At 49.4% G+C, this 25,548-nt stretch overlaps 1 protein-coding gene across 2 annotated transcripts in view; it reads left to right on the forward strand.

Annotated features, from left to right (window-relative positions):
• FRMPD3 (FERM and PDZ domain containing 3) overlaps positions 1–25,548 on the forward strand; it is a 156,947-nt gene that overhangs the window by 99,016 nt on the left and 32,383 nt on the right. For both annotated transcript variants that reach the window (XM_038417479.2, XM_038417477.2), the window contains 11 exons: positions 5,915–6,069; positions 7,427–7,529; positions 8,908–8,953; positions 13,156–13,260; positions 15,605–15,712; positions 16,672–16,803; positions 18,513–18,632; positions 19,193–19,329; positions 21,326–21,452; positions 22,285–22,374; positions 24,417–24,596. In XM_038417479.2, the coding sequence (XP_038273407.1) occupies positions 5,922–6,069; positions 7,427–7,529; positions 8,908–8,953; positions 13,156–13,260; positions 15,605–15,712; positions 16,672–16,803; positions 18,513–18,632; positions 19,193–19,329; positions 21,326–21,452; positions 22,285–22,374; positions 24,417–24,596 (1,296 nt within the window). In that variant the 5' untranslated portion in view covers positions 5,915–5,921. The remainder of the gene's footprint in view (positions 1–5,914; positions 6,070–7,426; positions 7,530–8,907; positions 8,954–13,155; positions 13,261–15,604; positions 15,713–16,671; positions 16,804–18,512; positions 18,633–19,192; positions 19,330–21,325; positions 21,453–22,284; positions 22,375–24,416; positions 24,597–25,548) is intronic.

The raw sequence follows: 25,548 nt of genomic DNA on the forward strand, positions 1-25,548 counted from the left end.
ATCCAGTCTGGCAGGGCCTGTCCCTACTGTCTTCTCCTACATTATTGTTGAAGGATTGTTAGCAGGGGGTCAATTTGGCACGGAGGTTCTGGCAGAGCCTGTTCCCTTGCTGGTGAGATGTTACTGCTTCTGCAGAATTACTGGATTAAGTCATGCTGGTCCTTTATTATTAATTACACTTGTAGTTCTTCTGCTGCATCAAAGTCTTATCAGAGGAGAGGCAGCTTAAGATGCTGGGAAAGGCATTTGATTGTTAATATCAAGCGCTGTGTGCGTTGTATTCCCTTCTTCCATTTCATGGTGGCTGACTGACTGCATTACAGCTGCAATTAGGCCTTTTTTTAAACAAAATTGGGTCCTTTAATATGAATGCTGCTAATTTGTTGAGCTGATGGTTTGCTGCCTGAGAAGTGAAGGCAGTCTAAGATCAACCTTAGTCTAAGACCAACCCATCTGGGCACCATACACCCCGAGGCCCCAGTCCAGAGCTCACCTCTGGAACAGGGATAGTGGTACTTGGTCTGCGGTGGGAGCTCTGAATGAAAGGGGTGAGCCCAGGGCTCTTGGGGAACTGCAGCACCATTCTCAGCAGGAAGGAGGCTCTGAAGATGGCTCATAATAAGAATGATGATTAATAGGGGTCTGCCCGTCTCTAAGGCCCTTGGTTCAGGGCTCTTCAAGTGCATAACGGACATGGAGAGATTAACCCTCGGAACATGCCGGTGGGGGAGGTCAGATTTATTCCCATTGTACAGCTGGGGAACCGGAAGCTCAATGGGCGACCTGAGATCCCACAGGATGTCTGTGCAAAGCCAGGCAGAGTCCCCAGGTGGCCTCCCTCCCAGTCGGAGAGCCATGAGAACACGCTCTCTCTGGAATGGCAAGGAGGTACACGAACAGTCCCTGTCTAAACCATGCTGCAGCCTGGAATCATTCCCTGCTTAGGGATAGTTGTGCTACAGGACAAGCTTTCCCTGCCTAGTGGCCTGGTGCTGAATTCCAGCAGGCCCAGAGGCCAGCAGGTATTGGAGCATGGAGGAAGCTAGGGGAACACCCAGGAGAGGGAGCCAGACTGTCATAAGGGGCCAGCTATTGGACTGGCTTTGAAACCAGCTGTCACCCCCAGTGGTAATAAAACGCTGAAAAGCTGCTGAGCCAGTCCTTCTGCTCAGGTGATGCCAGGCAGTCCCTGTCCCCTGTGAACCTCCAAAAAGTCCGTCCCCAGGGCTGAGGCTGGCGCTGGACTGGGCGCCCCATCCAAGCGATTAGCAGTCTTGGATTTATAGCACCGGGGATTAGCATCTTAATGGATTTTACTGCAGCTCGCATCTGCTGATAAAGGAGCAATGTAGTTCTAGCAGCGCAGGGGGATCCCAATGTTCATTTCTCATGTTTGTGGCAGGGACTGAGGAGTATTTTATCAGCATCACAGCTGTGCAAATCCCAGCTCGACTGCCAAAGCAAAATAAACAGAGGAGTTTTCTCATTATATTCCACCAGCTTAGAGAAAGTAAAGGTGTCCCCATGCCTTTCCCTGCAGTTACGTCAAACAGCAGCCTCGGAGGAGCAACACACGGGGATAATGCACAAGGGGATGGTCCTGTGCTCAAAGCACAGTACTGGCAGCAAGGACTCCTGGGTCCTGCTGCTGGCTCTGCTATTGACTTGCTGTGCGAGCTAGTCGCTCAGTCTCTCTGTGCCTCGGTTTCCTTATCTGCAAAATGTGGACCTCACAGGCTAAACTCAGCCGTGCTCCTGAAGGGCTTTGGTATCGTGGGGGTTGTATATTGCCGCCCAGCTGAGCACTGTGTCTGTCAGTCTCAGATGGCAGAGAGCTAGAGTGGGATTCATATGGTGGAGTGTAGAGTTGTCCGGGAGGGAGGGGGGAAAGTGAGGAGGGATCAGGCTACAGAAGCTTTCAGACGTGCTGGATAGCCTGGTAAATTCAGTCCTCCCCCCGCCACACACACACACACCGCCTGACAGCAGGATTTTCTGTTGAGTCAGGCTGAGCGGGAGCTGCTGTGATGCTTTCAGTGAGCAATTCATCTTCCCATGTTTTGCTTTCGAATTGTTTTGTTTTTAAAATTGCTTGATTCTGTTTTAAATGCTCATGAGAGTAGCAAAGCTGATAACAAGCTACTGTAGAGGCAGGCACAGATCTACCATAGAGCAAGTGGCTGTGCAAGTGTCCACTCCACAGCTCTGTCCCTGTATTGCAAATCTGACCTGCAGCCCCTTCTGCTATTCTGTCCCACACCTGAGCCCTCCCTCAGCTCTGTCAGTGCCCCTCGGGTCTGACCTGCTGTATCCTTATCGTTCACCTGAGGGATGAAAAGCTAATAATTTGAAGCAATAATACTATGTCCAGCCCAACCATGCCCACCCCTTTCCCCCTGCCTGGTATGTTCTATATTGCTGCAAACCAGCTCAGCTGCTAGGAGCATGAAAGTATGGCACACCTGGTTTGTGGAGTGACAGCTGGCTCATGTCAATGACCCTGCAGCTCTAGCCATATATTCAGCCCCTATATAGCCCGCCCTCTTTGGAATAGCTGCACACGAACAATGGGTATGCTGGCTTCTGGGCTTTTCCTAATAAAGTCGAGGTGTGCTTCTTCAAGCAGCTGTTAGGTATGGAGACTGTTTTATATGGGAGCCGTATTCAAGCCTGACGACTTCAGAGTAGTTACAGCTCCAGTGAATTTGGCCTATTTAGTCCAATCAGTGCTCTAGGGTGAGGAATGGCGCTCTCCCCGCTCCCAACCCCTGGTCTTTTTTCATTTTTTCTTTCTTTCCCTCTTTCTGAGGCATCAGAACTCCGCCAGGCAAGCGGGAGAACTGATAGCAAAGTTGCAGAACACCCTCCCTTCTCTCTCCCTCCTCCCGGATGCTCTGCCTAGGAGAGTGCTGAGCATATCACAGAGAGCTCACCCGCACGTATGCACGATGGCTCCATTTGCAGGGAAGGCCATGACCCATTCTCTGCTCAACAGTTTTCTTTATATGTTCTTATTTTTATCATTTGTGTCACTGTGTCCTACCAGGTTTCAGAGCAGCAGCCGTGTTAGTCTGTAACTGCAAGAAGAACAGGAGTCCTTGTGGCACCTTAGAGACTAACACATTTATTTGAGCATAAGAGGTGGGACTGAAGGGGCAGTGAGCCCTGGAATGGTTTGAAATCAATCAATGGAAAAGGTTGAAAATCACTGATGTGGACAGTAGCAACAGGTTGCAATGGCGGCACCTATGTAGCATGATTACCATTAACATAGTATCATAGACATAACATATAGCAGCTAATTGGTGTACACTTGGGTTTGCTTTATACCTAGGTATCCACAGATATGGGCTGTAGGTGTTGCGGATCTAAAAGACCTACTGGCTCCCATCAGGCAGAGGCTTCTGGCCAAAGGGCTGGGGGTCAGAGCTTTCTCAGCAAAGGGGCAACCATGCTACTACTGTAGATCAGAATGAGCCGGAGTGGAGTCATTGTCTCATTCAGAGGATCTTAACTTAATCATGGAGCCGCAGCGTAGCTCAGCAACACTGCGCATGGAAGAGAACTACCATGATGAATTCCATCTGAGGAGGCAGCATCAAACGTAGAGCTCAGTTCTAGTTTCAGCCATGCTGTGCTGTCACCCTTAATTTTGTATCTGGTGTTGAAATATCACAGTGCTGGGGGCCACTGGAAATGCAGATGGATTCGATAGAGGATGTATCACATGCTAAACTTCTGAGAGAGAACAATTAACTTGTAGCCAAAAGGCCAGGAAGAATCTAGCAGACTAAATAGTCTGGACAGTAACATTCAACCAACAGCACAGAAGCAACATCACCTTCAGACACTTGGAAACGATTTACCAAGGGTCGTGGTGGATTCTCCATCAATGACAATTATTAAATCAAGACTGGATGTTTTTCTAGATCTGCTCTGGGAATTATTTTGGGGTCGTTCTCTGGCCTGTGTTATACAGGAGGTCAGACTAGATGGTCACAATGGTCCCTTCTGGCCTTGGAATCAAGGAATCTGTGAAACTCATTCATCATTTTATTCTTCTGGTTGCAACCATGTGCAGTTTCATCGGTCTCCAATACAATTGTGCACCGAAGTCACCTTTTCATAGCAAGACACTCTAGCAATCAAGACACCAATGACATTGTTATCCTTTGCATTAGTGGTCTGGGAAGAATATAGGTGTCATCACGTATTTGTTTTGTATCGTGGCATTCACTACAGGGGGCAGGGCATTGAAAGTGTGGCAGAAGGTGCAAACCATAGGGGATTAGGTCATGACACAAAATGGGACAGATGATGCAGAAATCAGCGCCCCAGGTCACATGGTGTGCAAAGGTCTGACTCCAGTGGGGTTAAGGTGGAAGGAGGGTGATGCGACTATCAGACCCCCTGTCATAAATATAAAGGGAAAGGTAACAACCTTTATGTATGCAGTAACACCAAATCTTTCCTGGCCAGAGGTACAGAATCACTTACCTATAAGGGGTTAATCAGTTCAATTAACCTAGCTGGCACCTGACCAGAAGGACCAATGGGGAAAGAAGATACTTTCAAATCTGGGTTGGGGCGGGGAAGGTTTTGTTTGTGCTCTTTGTTTTGTTCTCTCTCAGGACAAAGACAGAGACTAAGCATGTAACCCAGCTCCTATTGAAATGATACATCTAAAATGACAAAAATTGTAAGTAATAGCAAGGAAATGTGTTAGGTTATCTTTTGTTTTAGCTTGTGAATTTTCCCGATGCTAAGAGGGAGGTTGATTCATGATTTTGTAACTTTGAAGTTGAGCCTAGAGGGGAATCCTCTGGGTTTTTAAATCTTTTTATTACCCTGTAAAATTACCTTCCATCTTGATTTTACAGAGGTGCTTCTTTTACTTTTTCTTTATCGTAAAGTTCTTCTTTTAAGAACCTGATTGATTTTAGTGTCCTAAACATAAAGGGTCTGGTCTATACTTTTATTAAAGGCAATTGGTCGGTATATTGTTCTCAAGCCTCCCCAGGAAAGGGGTGAAGGGACTTGGGGGGATATTTTGGGGAAATGGGAACTCCAAACAATCCTTTTCCTGAATCTTTATCGAAAGCACTTGGTGGTGGCAGCAATACCGTCCAAGGACAAGGGAAGGATTTGTGCCTTGAGGAAGTTTTTAATCTAAACTGGTAGAAATAAGCTTAGGGGGTCTTTCATGCGGGTCCCCACATCTGTACGCCAGAGTTCAGAGTGGGGAGGGAACCCTGGCACCCCCTTACATCACAGATCCATTCCTTGTGCATCTCTGAGTCCTTGTTGCTGACTGTGCAGACAAAGACAAGCATTGGCTCCCAGGAGCGCTGCAGAGCCTGTACAGCTCTGAAAGTTGGGGCTGGATGCCTCAGGTATCATCAACCAAATTGTCAGCTAAATTCCAGCAGCAGAATCCTAATTTCTGATGGTGATGTAGGAGGCAGGCAGAACAGAGCTGGTTGTTCAGATCCTGGGGAGGGTTGGCGGCGATTGCAGTTTGGGGGGCGGAAAACAAAACGTTTGGATGCATAAACTCAGCAAAGCTGAGTGGGATGCCAAGAGAAAAGGAGGCACTGCACTTCCAGCAGGCCTTCCCAGGTTCAACCTTGATCCTCCTTGTTTCCTGGCTGGGGGCACCTAAGACGTGAAGCACACTCCCTCAGGAGGGAAGGCACGGGCCCAGTGGGGTTGAACTATGTCAGAGCTGCACTCCTGCAAGCAGCATGGCTCCTCTGCCTAGTGAAATGAGGCTGGTGGAGAATAAGCCTGGTTGAGGGAGGTCAGTATAACGACTTGGTGCCCTGTGGCCTTTTGGTGCCCAGCTCCCGCCCTGCATTGTCGCCAGGTTGTGTTTGGGATACAGCTCTGTTACATGCCCTGTCTCCCTCTCCAGTCATGTGATGCAGGAGGAGAGCTGTGATGATATGGAATGTGGTCAGCTGCCTTCAGACGCTCTCCGACAGGTGAAAATCCAGCGTGACCCCCTCTACGGCTTTGGTTTCGTGGCCGGCAGCGAGAGGCCAGTGGTGGTGCGCTCGGTAACAGCAGGTAGGCATAGGCTATGTGCTTGGCTCACAGCCACCTTGGGGAAAGGGACTGTCCTGAGTGGAGCAGATCAGACAAGTGGGAAGCAAGGAACGGGCAAAGGAGTGGGAGCTGCTTGGCTGGCATGATACTGCCATCCTGCTTGGGGTATGGGCGCTGCAGGCTGGTAGCTGGGGGCTCGCACCCTGAGGCAGACACTGGAGTGCTGGGTGGGATGTTGTAGTTCTCTCGCCTGTTGCTAACAATGGTGTAGAGGCTGGGAGGAATTGACGAAGGCAGGGACCTTCAGAGAGACAGTCTGCGACGGACAGGATTGTGTCTGAGAGATCTTGGAAGTACAGCAACCATGTCCACTCCATGCCCTGTGCCCCACAGTGCCTTGCCCATGGTGGAGAGGGGGCTGTGGGAGGAAGGGGGCCTCATGCTGCCTGTCAGCAGCTACAGGGTCCACGGCAGCCAGGACCTGTGTGAGCCAGCCACAGCCCATGCTGGTGAACAGAGTGATCGAGAGGCTTTGAGCTGAGTGAGGAGGAGTGACGGAGAGCATCCACTGAGGGGAAAGAGCAGAACCCAGGAGGGGAGCACAAGAGGAAGGCAGAGAGCAGCCGGGGACATGGGGGGCACACAACATGCCACTTGTAAGTGGGCACCGGCAGCGCCATGGTTACCTGCCCCTTGTCCAGACCCAGGGGAGTTTTCTCCTCCATGGCCCCTTCCAAAAGAGTCTCTGCTGCTGCTGAGTCAGGAGTTGCAAAGTCCCCTGCCATGCCCTACAGAAGCATCTGGGCAGGCTGCCATGGTGTGCAGCAGGGCTGCTGCCATTGTGAAGGGTTCTGGGGTAGGCTGGTGAAGGAAAGTGGCTACAGTAGAGCTGCAAGCAGGAACACTGGATGGGCTACACCAAGTGGGTTGGTGGAGGAAGGGAGCGTGAAGTAACTGGGGAAGACAGATCCCGTCATTCCGGGGCACCAGTAAACACGTAGCCAGTTCCTCTGGCTAGGTTTCAGCCCAGCCTGTGACCAGGCCCCTGGCCTTCCCAGCCCAGTTCTTTGAGAACCTGGAACTGGCCCCTCTGCGTGGCATTGGTTTCTCACTGAACAGCAGGAGCAGGCCACATAGGAGGGTTATTAGATGAGCCACTGCCATTCATCCCAGTGGGAGCTGTGTGTGGGTCAGCTGAGCTGGGAACAGAGCCCCTTCACTGGGCTCTTAGAATGGCAGGGCCTGAGGCCTGGTCCTTTCATTCTGGACAGCACAGAGCCCCATTCCCCTGTTTGCTTCCCCCGCCCCCCAGGCTGAAACAGGAAACGCTCCCTGCTGCAGGCAGGGTCTCTAACACCTACTCTACTCTCCATGGCAGGAGGCCCCTCTGAGGATAAACTCTTGGCAGGAGACCAGATTGTGGCCATAAATGATGAGGATGTGAGTGAAGCCTCCAGAGAGAGATTCATTGACCTGGTCAGGTAACAGACTTCCCCCGTACCTCATCCTGGGTGCCGGGAAAAGGGTGGGCAAAAAGGGGTGTTAGCACTTACATCTCTCAAAGGGCTGGAGGGGGTGATCCCAGAATCGCTTGCCAAGAGACCTGATAACTGGCAGTATCTGGGCACCACTGCAATGGAATTTGCCTGGCTGCAGCCTCAGCAGCCACGTTCAGGTACTGCAGTGATCAAATTGGCCCTGCTGGAGTCAGCCCTGGGCTCTGCACTGCTGTGAGGAAGCTCACCCAGCCAGAGTCTGAGTTAGCATGGGCAGGGCAGTGCTATGGGGAAGCTCACCCCACTGAAGGCTGGCACTGACAGGAAGTTTGTTTGATTAACCTTCACCCACACCACATGCTCGTCCACCTGAGTCATAACCCTTTCTCAAAAAGAAAAGGAGTACTTGTGGCACCTTAGAGACTAACAAATTTATTAGAGCATAAGCTTTCGTGAGCTACAGCTCACTTCATCGGATGCATTTGGTGGAAAAAACAGGAGAGATTTATATACACACACAGAGAACATGAAACAATGGGTTTATCATACACACTGTAAGGAGAGTGATCACTTAAGATAAACCATCAGCAGCAGCGGGGAGTTTTATATAGGTCAGAACACAAGTGAGACTCAGTCCCCGCTGTGCATGAAGCTCACCCAGGGACCCCTCTCAGGAGTGGCCCGAGACCTGGAATGGGTCCCAGCATGCTCTGTGGAGAAGACCATGACTGGAATATGAAAGGCAGAGAGCTGAAGGAGAGATATGATTCAGGCTGGGGTGAGGGAGGGGAACTTGGCCCCTTCAACATATCCCATTTCCCCACCAGCTTGCCTGTCCTCTCGGCTCTGGTGTCACAGCTGGGAAAGGACCCAGGTGCTAAGAGAAGGCTTTTTATTTCAGCACCCCTCTCTGGTTTGGGGGATCCCCAGTAATCCTCACTCATATGAGCCCTGCCCAAGCCCAGGAGCCACGCCTCAGACAGTTATCCACCTGGGCTGTGTGTGATTAGAGCAAGTCATGCTGGGCTCTGGAATAGCTGTGATTCTCTAGTTAACACAGTCTATTCGATAATATCTCTATAGCAGAGTAAGAAACTACAGAGATCCAAACATCCCCAGCTGGCAGAGACGTTTGCAGCAGCTGTATGAGGCACTGCCAGCACACTTATTACATGGCGCATAAAGCTGCTCTAGTAGACCGAGACAATTTGAGCCGCTGGCTGGGGAGAGAGTTTGCTATCTGAACTCTCAGCCAGGCTCTTCCAAGTGGTGTTTTCATCCCATCGTTTCCATATGCATCCTGTGTCCTGGGGCTGAGAGCAAACCTGTCCATTAACCTTCCCTCCTGTCCTTTCTCTTGTAGGAGTTCCAAGGACTTCATCATCCTGACTGTGCTGCAGACTCACCAGGTGAGCTCCGGGAGCCCCATGCTCTTAGAACACAGAGGCCTCCAGCTCTGACAGGGAAGACACAGAATGCTTCAGGGCCAGGGAGGTCTGAAATCCAGGCCTATGCAGATGCCCATTGAACTAGGAGGTGACCTAGGCAACACACGGCTGCTCCGTCTAGGTCATGCTGACGCTTCTGAGAGAGAAGCGCAGTTTGTGGGGAGCCAGTGAGCACACAGGGTAAGAGCATTAGAGTTTCTCCTTTGGAGACTTGATTCCGTGTTCTGTGATGGCCCCAGATGAACATGCTCAGCCTCGTTCTCAACAAACGTTTGTCCAAATCCCAGAAGTTCATCGTTCAGTCTGGTCAGAGCAGCAGGATGTGCATGATAGAGACCCAGGAGAGGATACCAAGGGGTACTGCCAGCCAGAATGAATTGGCTGAGCGTGGGGAGCCCAGAACTGGTACAGCGGGGGTGGTCTCTATAGGTCAGGATTGAGGGGCATTGGCTGGGTTGTAGGAGTCCAGGACTGGCACAGTGGAGGCAGGTAATGCAGGTCAGGATTGAGGGGCATTGCACAACCCTCTGGGGAAGCTTATCCAACCCTGCTCACCCTCACCATTCCGGGCTTTCAGCACTATTACCTCTTCCATACTCACTGGAATTTATTACAGTTGGATAAAATAATCCAGGAATATTCTCCAGGCTCCAACAGTCCATCTGAGGGAAAGGATCTCTCAGCTCTCTCTCCCTCTCCCATCTCCTATGGCTAGTAAGGCTGTGAAACACACTCTCCATGAGAAGGAATAATAAAAATAAAAAAGTCCTTGGGACGACAGCAGTCCCCAGGCTACCTGGTCATGCCAGAGGGAAGATATTTTACTCTTTAGCCTCTGGTAGGATCTAACAGCAAATCCCAACCTGGTGGTTCCTTTGCCAGGGTGACCGTGCTATATTTTCCTGTGTCTTGTCTGAACCTTCCCTGTGCCCTAGTGGTCCCTGAGTAGAGCAGGGGAAAGGGCCCTTCTTTTTAAAGCATTCTTCAAGTGGCTGATCTCTATCTGCCCTGAGTAGCTTGCAAGAGGACAGGAGGCACTTACATATTCCAGCACCGTATCTGAAGCCAAAACTCATTGCAGTTAGAAAGGATGGACCCATCCTATGGCCAGGCTACAGCTGCCTTGAATGGCGTTCAGGAGCGCTGAGCATTGGGGAGCACATGGCTACTGCAGGACCAGTCTCCACCAGCAGGAGTCACTGTAAGGGGATAGCACAGGAAGCCTGACTGGGGTGGGAGGAGAAGAGCCTCCTTCTGTGGAAGCCTGTGGGAAAAGTAGTGCAGTGGTCCTGGGCGCCTTCCTGGGGTTCATCCATAAATGCACGTCTGGCATGTTTGTGGTCAGACACAGGACCCCTTGGTGGACTTGGCATGATGACACCTGGTGGGAATCCCCTGGAGAAACAGCCACTGAGCTCCCCGATTTCTCTCACCTCATTTGCATGCCATGCTGCTGGAGACTCTGCCCAGCAGTGACAGGTGCTGGCACCAAGTGGTGAAGTCGCAGTGGAGTGCGAAGAGCCCATGGCAGTGGAACAGACTGAACTCTCACGTCACCAGCAATGAAGGCAGGATGTCATTTCTGCTTTCTCGAACCTTTTGATCTCGGTGAGAGAGAGACTTGTGAGAGCCCCCTCCATTCTCTCCTGCTTTCTTGCTCTCTTGGAAGGACGGTGCCACTGCCCAATGCTGCTTCCTAAGGAATGGAGTGAATACTGGCCTCTGACGCAGCTTTTCTCCTTCCTCTGGAAAGCAGCTGGGCGAGACAGTGCATTTGCCCCAGGCCTGCCGCCTTCAGTCTGAAACCTCAGACACCCACAAGAACGGCTCGCACCCTGCAGCACACCTTGAGAGAAGTGCTGTGTGCTGGTGGGCAACGCAGGCCCAGGGTGGATAAAAATCAATGATTTTTTTTTAATTTAAAAATGGATTTTTTAATTTAAATCAGATTTTTTTATTTTGCCATTTAAATTATCACTTTTTCTTTTTAAAAATAAACCTGTTTAAAATGAAATCTGAATTTAACACAAACTATATTAAAAGCCTAAATTTATTATAATCTCTTAAAACATTTAAATAAAAAATTAATATGATGAATCCATGAGCCTCTATCGAAAACTTTGAGTTGAAGGCTGTTTTTCTATATAAAGAAAGAATCAGGGGGGAAACATCTAACTTTTGAGATCAAGCTTTATAAATATGGCACAACAGAAGCATATTAAAGGCTTGGTTTGTTTAATAAAAATAAATTTTATATGCTGTTTTGTGTGTTTAATTAAATTCTAGTTACCATTCTAATACAGCTTGAATCATCAGAAAAAATAGAATATGGTATATTGCTTATTTACTCTATCAGGCTAAAAATGTATAATAAGAATCTGAAAATATTAAGCTAGATAATTGCTTAAATAAATGTGTATAGTTATGGTGTATCCTCGTAGGTAGCAAAAAGATGTACCAAATCTAGTGTAAAGGCTCTATTTAGTTGTAAATCAACATGTTTAATGATTATATCAACCAATGAGAATGCACATTTCTTTCAAAATAACTGACGTGCAAATGGAAAAATTGATTAAAATAGATTATTTAAATTGAGGCTTTCTACGTGGTGATCTAAATCACCTTGACTTAAATCAATCCAACCTGCGCAGGCCATTGCAATGCAAACTTCTGTCCCCTACCCCTGACAGTGTGACTCCAGACCAGGAGAGACCACCAGTAAAGGCAACACGGATCAGTAGCACTCCAAGGCTCAGTCAAGCCTGAGAGCTGTGCCAATAACTGATTTTTTTTTTTTTGCTTCACTGGCTGTTCCAAAAAATCAGGGGAGAAAAAAATTTGGGATCAACCCAAAATGATTTTTTTTTTTTTTTGAAATTTTCAACAAATTGAAAAGTTGAAAAAATATCCGTTTGGGTCTAAACTATTTATAAAGATTTGGATTTTTTTTACAACATTGAAGTATGTTTCGAAAGGAAAAGTGGTTAGAATAAAAAAATCAAAACACTGCAGTTTTTTCTGAATTTTTTAGGGCTTTTTTTTTTCCCCCCTGAACGAAACAATTTGGCAAAATCACCACAATTTTGCAAAATGTTTCAGTCAACCAAAATCTGCACTTTTTACAGAAAAAGTTTTTGGCAAACAATATTGCTGAGCTCTGGTCTGTGGCCTGTGTGCTAAAGCCTGTGAGGTTTTAGTGCCACGGTGATGCTTGTGAGGAGGCCACCTGACCACTAGGCACTGGAATGAGACCATTGGGCCATTTCACGTGGCCATCACTGGGCAATGCGATTCACTCACTAGCAGCCTGGACTGTATTCAGGAACCAGTGAATTAGAGGTGGAGAGCCGCATCCGCAGCTGGTGTCTATCAGTGCAGTCTCACTGGCTTCAACAGAACTTCTCTGATACTCTGATCCAAAAGCTCCAACTCTCTTCCTCAATCAGTCTTCTCTGCTGCCACCCGGTGCTTGCAGACTCATACATTGCTTCTGCCAGTGCGCCTTTGCACCTCCCCTCCCCTCTCCACACAGGTTCCTGAGGGTTCTTGATCATTGGGCAGGTGGAAACTCAGTAGGTTGTGATGGTGACCCCAGCTTGAGGAGGTGGATGGGACATAGACACCCATCTTGTTGTTACTGCCTCCAGCTGGTAGTGGGAGTGCACTGCAGGCATGGATCCATGACTGCTAACATGTTCCAGTGTTCCCATTCACCGTGCTGTGTGCCTCACCTTGCTACCACCAGTGCCATAGACATGTCACACAGAGGTGAGGTTTGTGTCGGATGGAGCAGCCCAAGGCATGCTAGCTGAGCTTTGTTTTAGGCAGCCATTAGCAGGTCCTTGTCCCCACTCCCCCACATGCTCAGGAAACTGAGGATGAAGTTTATGGCTGTTTTCCTTCCTGAGGATTGTGCCCATCCCTGTCCCAGCACCAGGCCTACTCTCCCATGGGACTGGAGTGGTGGCGCTCCCTAAGGGGCCTGTCTCTCCAGCAGGGCATGTGAAAACATCAAGAATTTCTGCATGTGTTCTGTTACCTAATGTTATCAATGCTTTTCTTCTGCCTCTCTCTTGCACCGCCTCCAAGGAGAGTCTCTCTCTCCTCCTCCCCAAGCTCCAGCTTCAAGGACAGATGTTTAACACCCTGTGTTCTCTTTGCAGTCCCCAAAATCTGCTTTCATCAGTGCAGCCAAGAAGGCAAAACTGAGGTCCAATCCAGTGAAGGTCCGATTTTCAGAACAGGTCACGGTTGGTGAGACAGATCCAGTAAGTGCTGCTCCTCCTTTGTCCGCCATTGCACTGATGTGGGTATTTCTGGTGTCAGTCTGCTCCTCTGAAAGATGGCTCTTCCTGGGGTGATGCCTGAGAGACCTCTGCTGATCAGCTTGTAAGCGATGGACTGTGGTCCGTCTAACTTCACATATAGTGGACAAAGGTTGTGATGCGTGTCGTGACAGAGGGATAGGTGAGTACAGGTAATAGGGCTGGCATGTGATCCACAATGCTCTGCAGGAATCTGATCTGGTCGTAAGGTCCACCTGTGTCCCAGATAAGCTTTTGTGAAGGACATGCAGCTGCTTTGTAGATCTCCATGAATGGGAAGGATAGACCAATATGTACATCTCATGTGTACCCCTGATTGATTGTACCCCCTCAGGCCACAAGTGAAGGGGCAGGGTGTCTGTCTCTCAGGGTAGCTTTGGTCCATGCCAGAGTTTGGCCTTGGAACTGCCCTGTGGCAGAGCAAAGCAGGCCTGGGAGGTGGCTCAGGGGAATGAGTGCAAGGCTGTGGCTCACTCCACTGATTCCCATCCCCTGCACACATGCATAGATTTACTGGTTTCACTTGCAGATGTGCCATGCTGGGAAGCAGGTAGTGACTCTCCCATTTGATGAATGTCAGGTTGTATTCATGTGTGTGCAGTGCAGATTACAGCATGCTGCCCTCTGACAGGATCCTAGAACACCTGACTGTCACTCAGAGAGAAGCACTGAGTACATGGATTATTATTTAGATACACCAACAGCCTGTTCAGCACCCTAAGAACCAGACAGCCCAAAGAGAGCAAGCACAGACACCAACCTTCATGAGGAGGCCCAAGGGGAGGGTTAGCTGAGCTTCTCTTCCTTCTTTAGTTGTAGTAATGATTGGTGACAGCATTATACAGACATGGCCTAATGTTTGTAATGGGTTAATATTTGTTTAGTGGTGGGTAGGAGCATGTTTTGGTTTTTCCTGCTTGTTTATATAGTAGAAATATCATTAGTGTTAAGCTGGACCTTGTCTGTAGAACTCCTTGGAGGTCTTTGCCCTTATGTGGTGGAACAGCAGGTGTTTGAGATTTACCAGATCTTTCTCTCTAGGTGTTCATCAGGCATTTGAGTTAAACAGGTGTTAACAAAAAACAACGAGATTTAAACAATCCATATCCCCATAGTCAGGTTTCACTTCTTGAGTGTCTGCCAGTTCTCCAGTCATCCATAGAATTTCCCAGGGATCAAAAAAACGGATAGAAAAGATCTGATTTCTAATGTAAAGAGCGTGCAACCTTTTTTAACCTCGCAAGCCTCCTTCATAAGGAATCAAAAAAGGGCACAAGCCCAGTTTTCTTTCCCTTTTACATCCTAAAAACTTAAGTTGGTCCCGGACCCGTTTAGTCCTATCAAGACAGTACATTTGAAAAGTGTGCTGTGCTTGCACAGAGAAGTCTAGCTCTGATAGGCTGAAGCACCCAGAATGTCTGTCCTCTGAGCAGATCTGTTAGGATATTTTCGTGACGGAATGCTCATGAAAACGATGTAACCCAGATCAGGCATTTGGTGTCAGAGAAACTGAATCCTTGGCAGAGAAGGTTTCTGTGAGATCAGTGTCTCTTGCTTCGACCAGGAGGGTGTTTTTCAGAACATTATGTGGGGGTTGTCAGTTGACTTTAATGAAGAGTTATGTGGTTTAAACCACAGTGCAAAGGGCTTTGAGACTCTGCCTGTGAATGGGGCCGTTTTGCCTGGGTATTTCTGGGTAGCCCCGAGAGACTGTAATGCCTCGATAATGTTTTATCCCAGTGACATCTCTTAATTGCAGAAAGATTTTGTTAAGCAGCACTAGTAAAAATAAATCTTAAAGCGCTTCTAGCAAATTCTATTTTTAAGCCAAATCAATTAAGTAATTATCTGATTCAAACGTTGCTTTCTAAATAAAATCATCCTTCACTGCACTGCCCGCATGGGGTGCGCATTTCAACAGACGGCTTGAGATGGGCTGAGATGGATCAAGGGAGATTCAGGTATGTGAATCCACCAGACAGCTCTGAAATTCTCAGCCCTTGTGCTTTCTAAGAGCTCGATGCAGATGCTGTATTTTCAAGAGAAATTTGCCTTTTCTTAGTGCATAATTCTGAAGGAGTAGAGGCTCCAGTAACCAATGTATCACTGACATTCTCTCTCTCTCTATATATCTCTCTTTCATTTCATGGGCCTCCCCCTTCACTCTCTCTCTTTCCCCCATCTCCTGTTCCCATACTCTTCATTTCAATGCCCCCTTTCTTTGCTGCATCCCCTCCCTGTTTCGCACCCATTGGGGATCCGCCCCTCCCCTGGCCCTGTTTGCCAGGAGATGTTGAAGAAGGAAGCTCTCCTCCTCATCCCCAATGTATTGAAGGTTTTCCTGGAGAACGGGCAGATCAAGTCATTCACGTTTGATGGCCGAACAACTGTCAAGGTGCGAGCCCTCCTCTCATCCCGCGGGCCTTTCCTTGGCTTCTGGGTTTCCCTTATCACATTTGCTCGTTCTGTTTCACACTCTCCTGTGGCCTTGCACAAAGCACTTTGCTGTCCATACACTGGCCCCAGATAATAAATAGCATGTTTTCCTCCATGGGTGCTGTATTTTCCATGGTATAATTCTACTCTTCTTCTGTGATCCCTTCTGCTCTCCCTCCCCCATTTCACCAGCCTCTGCCTTTGTTTTGGGGCCCAGTGGTGAACCTGTTCCGGTCAACAGAAGATTTGCTGTTGAATCAAGCCTTCGGCATGCACTGTGCTACATACCCTGTTGTGCTACCCTCATGATCCCTGCTCTGGCACTAGCTATAGCTCTTCAGAGCCAGGTCTGACATTCCTTGTTTACAGCTGGCCTGAGATGGGGGGTACATTTGCAGCGTGGAATGTGGATTATTATTAAGCCTGTAAAGCTCATTAACAATAACAGGCTGTTCTCCTAATTCCTAGCGCAGCCTGATTGGAAAGACACATCCCCTCTGTTGTAACAGTACTAACCAGCCAGTGATTTACATCTGCTCATCTAATACTCTGCGTTCCCTCCACCCACGGGTAGTCGACTACCCCGAGATCTCTTTTATAAAGAGATGTCCCCTAACGCAATGAGGTATCTCTCCTTTAGTGTTGCCGTAAGGGAGGTTCCCTTAGTCTTCCTTTGAGCTAGGTGCAGAGTAATACATTGCTATTGAACAGGCCATGGTCTGTGTAGCTAGTAGCTCTCAGATAACGCTCTCCCAGAGTGTAACTTATGGAAAGTAACACGGAGCTAGGTTGCATAATAACAGCGCCCTGTTATACCTGGAACAGCAGCTCTTGCATCTCCTGCAAACATGCATACAGATGTTAGCAAATGTTACCCATGTAACCCTGCCTGTGTCTCTCTCTGGGTTACGTTGCCAGGACGTGATGGTGACGCTACAGGATCGCCTCTCCCTGAGATACATCGAGCATTTTGCCCTGGTCCTGGAGTATTCCAGCCCAGAGCAGAGCCACAAGTTCCTCCTTCTCCAGGACAAGCAGCCCCTGGCCCACGTAAGCTTCTGAGCTACATGGCTGGACACCTGCCACCAGGCTGAGCATTGTATTTGCAGCAGCAGGTCTGGCTCCATAAGGGCAGGGGGTGGGGAGGTTTCCCACCTAGGAGGAAGGAGCTCAGGGCTAGGCTGAAGGTGTAAGATGGAATCAGTTTGGTGCCATCAGTCACGGGAAAGGGTCCCAGAGGCTCAGTTCTGCTTGGGGGAGTCAATGCTCCGGGGAGGCCCTGTTGGAGCTGCCCAGGGAGAGGAACAATCGGTGATCTATCTGTTATACACTCTCCCATGGCAATGTGGAGATTCTTTTTGCCCCCAAGACTGGGAGGGTTGAGACGCCAGTGTTAACTAACATCCCTGGCAGAGCATAGGAGAGCTAGGCAGCTACCTTCACACGTGACCAGAAGATGAATCCAGGACTGCTGGTTATAACTGGTTATAACGGTTCCTTACAGTGTTAGACCTAAACGAGTGATGTGCTTTAATTCTGCCCCTGAGGGATGAGCTTCTGCTGGGGCGAGAGGGGAATCCAGTCTGCAGGTCCGTCCAGCCTGGGGTCCCCTGGCTTTTCCCCCCACCTCTCCAGTGGGTTTCACCGCTGTCCTGGGGGCTCACTGGCCCTGGGGTGAAGAGCATTCAGACTCACAGTTGTACTTTCTGGTTAGCTGATGCACTGGAGACTCTTTTAGTGCCACGTGGGGCAAAGAAAGGTTTCCACTGGCAGCTCCTTAGCTATCAGGCTCCCACTGGCACTTCAGCAGGCACTGGAACCAGTAAGACAGGGGAAAGGGGCTGACTGAGTGGCCTGTGGGTCTGCCCAGTTGCATGGGAGACTCAAGCTTGATACCTGGACTGGATGAGGTTGGGAAAGGCGTGGAAGGAAGCAGTGTCCTTAGCCCCATGATAGGGAGGGTATGCCTCACGTTGTTCTGCAGCGCCCCCTCTGGCCAACTGAGGGGCAGTTCTGATGGCTTGCAAGGAGAGCCCGACCCATTTCTCCTTGGCAAAAGGCAGGGGCTTCAAGGACGGCTTTAGTAAGAGTAATAATAACGTACGTCTTCGGGCTGCTGTACGAACAATGGCTTCGTGTAACCGGGAATCCTCAGTGTCCCTCTGGGACACACACGGGAGAGGATTAAGAGATGGCAGGCCACATTCCCAAAGGGCTTTCCATTTTAGCTCCAATTTTGCATGCACAAATCCTCAATAGTAGACCTCTAATTGCCTGGTTTGTGGGTGCAGTCAGGTAGCAGGAGGTCTGAATGTTAGTACCTGCATCTGCACCTGTCTAGTCTAATCTGATCTGATCTATGGTATTGATATGACCTTGGTCTATAAGTGCCTGCAAAACTGGGCTTGTAATGCCTCTATAACTCCGCTGGAGCCCCACGGCCTCTTGCAGGAATGGCCCTGAATCCTGTCAGCTCCTTTCAGTGAGGCTGCCTGACCTCCCTGGCAGAGATGGGCTGAGCTGTGAAGTTCCAATCCAGCTCTGAATTCCCCTAGAGTTTGGTGCATTGTGCCGCAGTGTATCAGTTTGGGCTGATCTCAATTTTCAAGGTGGTTAAAGCGGGCAGGGAATGGCAGGGAAAGGGGGCTGTGAAATGCATGGGGTGAAGAGCTGGATAAAGGACTGCTCCCCACTCTGCTGCCTTATGACAGCAACTCTTGCTTCTTGCCACACCTGCTCTTGTTCGCCCCCTGGAACAGGTGGTGCAGAGGACACATTATCAGGGGATGCGATGCCTCTTTCGTGTGAGCTTCTTCCCCAAAGACCCGGTGGAGCTGCTACATCGAGACCCAGCAGCATTTGAGTACTTGTACATCCAGGTAGGGGGAAGGACAGACAGAAGGTCAGGCCCGTGGCCGATAAAAATACAGCCTCATTGCTGTTCTCAGGGTCACTTCAGTCCCAGCATTACCCAACATGCTTTCCATTGCCCTGCCAGTGCCACTCAGAACTCCGGCAGTGTGAGCTTCCTGCTGGCAGTGCCTGTGAGCTTCCTGCCAGCTGTGTCCTGCCAGTGCCACTCAGAACACTGGCACTGTGAGCTTCCTGCTAGGAGTGCCCTGCCAGTGCCAGCAGTACCCTGCCAGCAGTAAATCTGTTTCCGGATGGCTTTAATGTTGTATTCCTCCCCTGTGTTTGATGGAGATATCAGATACTATGAAGGCTGGCAGATCAGCTGAGGTGGCAGATGGTAGAAGGAGAAGCCAGCTAGTCCGTTGCTGTCTGCAGAGCAGCCAGCCTCTGCCAGGCAGCTTGGTGCGCTGCCTTCCCAAGGCAGAACTGTCTGACAGCAGGATTGGGATGCTTAGGTGTTGTGTTTATGAAGTGGCTGAAGGGCAAGCCCCAGTTTGATTGTGAGCAGTCTCCTCTCTTACCCCAGAGCCGCAACGATGTGATCAGGGAGCGCTTTGGGATGGACCCCAAGCCAGAGACGCTGCTGGGTTTGGCTGCCCTCCACATCTACATCACCGTCTCTGCCACCCGGCCCGCCCAGAAGGTGTCCCTCAAAACTGTGGAGTGAGTCCTGCTCTCCTAATCCCCCCTTCCCAGCCTTGCCCCGATTCCCCAGCCACGTGTCATTACCTGGCCAGGGCTCCCCCCTTGTCACTGGGGCTCTGCAGGTGAATGTTTCAGGGTGAGGAGATGTAGGGTGAAGCTGGAACGCAGGTCAGAATCAGCTGATGGGAAGTGTTTGGCAGCAGGCCCAGCACAACGCTGTTGATGGGACACACAGAACATTTGCAAAGAGATGCCTGAAACCATCAAGGGTCTGCTTTCATTACAAATGCCAGACCCAGCACAGGCTAGTGGGGAAGTTTGATGTGAACCTGGGGCCATTTCCTGATTTGCAGCTTGGTGTCCAAAGCAGGCAAACCTGATGCAGCTGTATAATTCCAGCATACAATTGTAGTGATGCTTTGTATTTCCCTATCCTGGGCCATCTGAGGCTCCCAGATTATGTTTCTGTCAATAATGAATTAACCTTCACAGTCCTGCCTTGCCCATCCTATGAGGTAGGTAGGTATAATCCCCTTTTCACATATGGAGAAATTGAGGTATACAGGGGTCAAGAGACCTGGACAAGGCCATAAAGTGAGTCAGTGTCAGAGTCAGAAGTAGACCAAAGATCTCCTGAGTCCTGGTTCCCAGCTCTAACCACTAGAGAATCCTTTCTTGCTAGCTGAAACTGAGTGGCTCTGAGTGTGCTTTGAAATCAGGGTTGGTTCAACCCCCAAATGCAGCGGATACAGCACTCCTTGAAGGGAGACCAAAGAGACCGTTCTCTTAGCCCTAGCAGACCAAAACGGCTAAGGTTCAGCCTTCTCCACTGCTTGTGGTGCCTTGTAGATGCTTAGCAATGGCTTTGGCTCCCTCTGTTGGCAAGAGGGTGCTTCAGTGTCCCAGCAACTGTTTCCAGCTCCCGTCTGCCTCTCCGCTCCCTTCCTTTGCACCCAGCCCTGAGATTCCGCCAGATATGGCCAGAAGGATGGAGCACAACAGGCAATGTCTGCAGATTGCGCGGAGGGGAGAAAAGCGTAAGCTGTGTATTCAGCAGTTCGGAATCATCTTTGCCGTGGGGTCTGGGTCTGGGGTCAATAGTCAACCTGCAGAACGTTCCCCTTCCTCCTGTGTGGTAGATTGCAGGGCAGAATGTGTGCCGTCCCATATGAGCAGGGGAGGAATAACCCAGCCATCATCCTGGACATGCACTAGGCAGCCAGTCCTTGGAAGACTGAGGTTTCTCATCTCAGCAGTAAGAACCCATTCCTCCTGAGCCCAAAACTCCAGCCCACATGATGCAGCCTGAAGTGAAGCGTATGAGCTACCAAAGCCTGTGCTGACATCACACCGGGAGAGGGGCCCTGATTAGGAGCCAGGTGGGGCAGAGACCTTGTCTGTAAAGCACCTAACAGAAATAATACACGATTGTAGAAATGGTGGAAGGGAGAGAACTCCTCCTGTCTCTCCAGTCACTTGGAATAAGGATAAACTCTGGATTTGTTTGCCTCTCTGGAGTGGACTTGAGGTACTTACTGGTTTGGAAGCAAAAACGATGTAGTGAAGTGAAGGACCAAAATTTACTTGGTAATAAATGTGGCTGGGTCTTTATAAACCAGCAGTAGCGTTAGAAACTGGGGTCCAAATTCAGACCTGATGTCAATGGGTGAGACTCCGTTGACTTCAGAATAGTTATACCCACTGACACCAGGGCTGAGTTTGGCCCCAGATTTGTATCTTGCAGTGAAACTCTGCCTTGCTTCCCATCCCCATCCCCTACACCAGAACTCCCCAGTGGTAGGATCTGCATCTGACCACTTCCTGCTAAGAGAGCCGGAAGACTTAGAGGAAGCCCACTGCTGTCTCAGAGCTGTTCCCCACCCACACACACATGCCCTCAGGTTTTCGCCATGTGTATTGTTCTCCTCCTTCCCCTCCATTCTCTGTCACCGTCTCCTCTCCCTTCTGAGCTCCTGCTGCTCTCTCTCTTCTCTCAATTCATTTCTGCTTGCAGGAAGGAATGGGGGCTGGAGCCATTTCTGCCTCCTTCACTTCTGCAGCTCATCAAAGAGAAGAGCCTTCGGAAATCTCTCTCTCAGCAGCTGAAGGCCCATCAGAACCAGCCGCCCAGTGGCGCCAAGGTAAGCAGAAGCCAGCGTAGCCCCACCATGGATTCTGGGTGGGGAGTGCTGCAGCTGGTATGTGCCAGCAGGAGCTTTTATGTTTTCACTTGCTATTAGTGTGCATGGCTAGTCAGGGATTCGTGTTATTGTATGCAATTGATGTTTAAATCCATTACAGTGTGCTGTAAATCCCTGGGAGTGACAGCTCGCTAGCCTGCTCTCTGTCATGAATCCATTTGCCAGGGTGATCTGGATTTCACAGCTGTAAATCGTGATGGAGCACAGTCAGTTCAGATAAAATAAAAACCAATCTGAAACTTGGTCAAAAAGTCACCAGTTTAGTAAACTTGAGTTTAGGATTATTTTCCGATTTTGTGCTTCAGGGCATCAAGAGTCAGATGTGTGGTGGGAGAGGGGCCTGTCTGCCCATCCAGCCCCTGCCACTGCTGGAGTTCCTGTGAGGGAGGCTATTTCTCACGGGAGCTGCAGATCTTCCTCTAAGAGTTTACAGAAGTATCTGCATGTCTGAATGGACATTCTCCTTCTCTGGGCCAATAAACTTTTAGACATTTGCCTGCCCCACTTCAAAATAAAATACCTGTTTCCAACAACAGCAGCTACTTGCCTTCAGTTGTTAAGGGAGAACAGCTGCCATCTCCACATCACCTGGGGATGTCTCCATGTCACGAATCGTTTGAGGCACAATGGCAAATTCTAAACCCCCAAAAACTGTGCACCAAGCACTCTCCAAGGTTCTGGAGAGGACCTTCCTTGACTCCTCCTTCGGGATCCTCCTTCGCTTTTTCAGTCTCTTAAGTCTTTGCCTTGTTACACTGATGTATTTCCTCAGGTTTCAACAACCCAGGCAAAGCTCCAGTATCTGCGGATCTTGAATGAGCTTCCGACCTTTGCAGGAGTCCTCTTCAACACAGTGGGACTGGTATGGTAATTCCAGCACGATACAGAGTAGACCTTCCTCATAATTTTGGGTGGGTCTTCATGGGTTCTGAGGGTGCCGCATAATTGGCAGTTGGCCTTTGGCATGCACAACAGCGTATGCACACGTGCACACATGCACAAATGTGCACAAGTGTCCATGATCTCCAAATAAATGACAGGACATTTCCCAAGGTCTCTCAGATTCTAATGAACTCACCCGGTGTGAGGTCACAATACTAGTCTGCCCATAAAACCTTCAGAGACTCCACTGATTACATGACAGATCTTCAGCTGGTATGAATTGTTGAAGTCAATGAATCAGTGCCAGTTTATACCAGACGAGGATCAGGCCCTTTGTGTCTGTAGTTGTTTAATTAGATGATCTTCTACCCAATAAATTTTAAAGGGCCTCAGCCGTGCTCTTAAATCCCAGCTCCACTATAGAAATCCTGTTTGCAGCTGTAAAAGTTTAATGGCTGACCTGTCGTTGGCCCTTGGATATCTCATCTTTCCCTCACCCTCTATGAGTGTCTGTGAGGCCTGGAAGCAAGTGAAGGGATCCTTGATGGAGGACTGAGTCCCAGGAAACATTCCCTGTTCTCTCTTTGTGATGAATAGATCATACAGCCTTGAAATTTCTGTGATTAGCAATCCCAGCCTGCCCACTGCTCTGCAGTGTCTCGGAAGCTGTTACACTGATATAATCTCTCTGGGCAGAGTACACTCCTTCCTCTATTTGTCATCCCCATTAAAATCATCCTCATCAACGCAGCCTCATTTTGTCCACTGCAGGATGAAGGCCATGCAGCCAAACCATGAGCACATAGGACCTGCCATGAGCACATGTGCCATCTCTAGTGCCATCTCCATCTCTAATGGCCCTTGTTCCACCTTCCATCCATGGCTCTCCATTCTGTTGTAAGTTTTATCCATCTGCTATCGTTCCTTCCTGCCACACAGACTGTCCCTGTTTTCACAACGTCCTCTTACCTTGCTTTCTTCCCCATTGGTTTGGTCTCCTGCAGCATGTTTTTTACTTGCTGCTTCATAATTATGTAAAAACTCAAAAAGTGCCTATCCCAACAGCTCCAAGCATTCCATAAAAAAAGATCCAGACTATATTAAGCACAGTGTGGTTGAGGGATTAGAGCAGGGTAGTGGGAGACAGGGCTCTTGCATCCCATTCCTGGGTTCTGACACTGACTTGCTGCATATCCTTGGGCAAGTTACATCTCTCCGAGCCTCAGTTTCCTCAAATGTAAAATGAAGGTAGGGATACTGACCTAGCATGTCCAGGAGGGGCCCAGAGAGTTAATGCTCATAAAGCACTTTGACATGCTCAGATGAAAGGCTCAATGGAGATGCAATATATGCATTAGGGCAATAATAATATAATCTTCATCTTTATTTTCCTGTGTGTGTTTATCCAACCCGTGGCTTTCCCTTCACGTTCCAGTTTAGCACCCTGTGTCATGGTTGGAAGGGCCATGTCAATACTGATTGCTATTGTTAATCAGAGATCAATTTCTTATTTTCCTTTATTCCATAAAATTCCTTCCCAACCCCTCTCACCCTCCTCCCCTTCCACCAGCCTCCTCAGAGGTGATTTAAAACCAGCTGTCTTTGTAACATGCTTTTACTTTTCTGTAGCGCGACAACAGGCCTGAATATTTCATGCAGACAATCAATTCTGCTATTTATTTTTAAATAGTCTTGGCAACCTGCATGCTGTTCCGAGGTGCCGTTCCCAGCACTGCGGAAAAGGGATTAAACTGTTGGCAAGCTCCAGGTGTGTTCTCAGCATTGGCTGCCCCCCCTGCTCTGCATTAAGTGTCTCTGGTGCTGTGACCCCTCCCCCCAGCCCAGATCCAGGGTGGACTTCAGCCAGTCAAGTAAATAACGTCTTGGCTACAGGCTTGGCTTGGTGTAAGGAACAAGGCTCAGCTGGGGTTGGGCAGGCAGCCTTTTCACATGCAGCCACATGGCATTTTTTAACACGCCTGTCTCTCTCTTTCAATTCGGCTGGGGTGGCCGCCCTCTCAGGACGAGAAACAGCCGGCCACCATGCTCCTGGTGGGCCCCCGCCATGGTATCAGCCATGTCATCGACCTGAAGACCAACCTCACCACGGTGTTGTCAGAGTTCAGCAAGGTCAGCAAGATCCAGCTGTTCAGGGAAAACCAGGGTGTGGCACGAGTGGAGACCAGCATCCTGGATGCCAAGGTAAGCACAAGTTCCTCCCAGAGCAGGTGCAGAAGGAGTTGTGGTCTTCAGCTGGGAGACGGGCTAGCAGGGAGGTTCACATGAGGAGGCTGAGAGGCTGTGGGTCAGGTTTCCTCTGAGGACTTGTCTTCAGATGGCATTGAGGACACGAGTGCAGATGTGTTGGTTGGTCTCATCATTAATGTCTTCTGGGCACTTGTCCACTGGAGAAGTGTGGTGATCAAGTAGAGGGTACACTGAACTGGGAGTCAGGAGACCTGGGTTCTAGTCCTAGCTCTGCCTTTGGCCTGCTAGGTGACCTTGGGCTAGTCACTGTTTCCCCTGAGTCTGTCTTGTCCATTTAGCATGTAAGCTGCCTTGGGTAGGGAGTGGCTCGCTATGCATTTGTACAGCATCTGGAGCAATGAAGCTCTGGTCTTGGTCAGGGTTCCTATGTGCTACTGTGATACTGTGTGCTTTGACCAGATGAGGGGTTGCAGGTTGGGACTGAGATACATTTAGTGAGCTGGGTGCAGATTCAGGACATGAGTAGCAGGGAATTCTGTCCTGCCAACAGATCAGGGACAGACAGGGATGACAAATGGACGCATCCTGGGTGGGTCATAGCCCCTCTGGCAGGTACCTGAGGGGTCTGTCTCTTCCTTCCCCATCAGCAACACTGGAATAGCTTGGCATGTCAATGAAGCCTCATCGAATTGAACTAAAAAAGTGTCAGTCAGGACTGGAGAGCATTGACAATGTTGTTTGAGGACCCAGTGGGAGCAGCAGGGGTGCTGCAATCGAGACTGAGGCGAACTGGCAGGAGTTGGCACTGCTTTAGCCCACACTGAACCCCTGCTGTCAGCCCCTCACCTCCGGAAGCAGCCATGGTCTCTGAGAAAGGCTGTAGGAAGGAATGGTTTTGAGACCATCACCTCCCAGGCCTACTGGCCTCTGTTGGCTTTGCCAGCTT

Source organism: Dermochelys coriacea, chromosome 9 (assembly GCF_009764565.3).
Source record: "Dermochelys coriacea isolate rDerCor1 chromosome 9, rDerCor1.pri.v4, whole genome shotgun sequence".
NCBI classification, from domain to species: Eukaryota; Metazoa; Chordata; order Testudines; family Dermochelyidae; genus Dermochelys; species Dermochelys coriacea.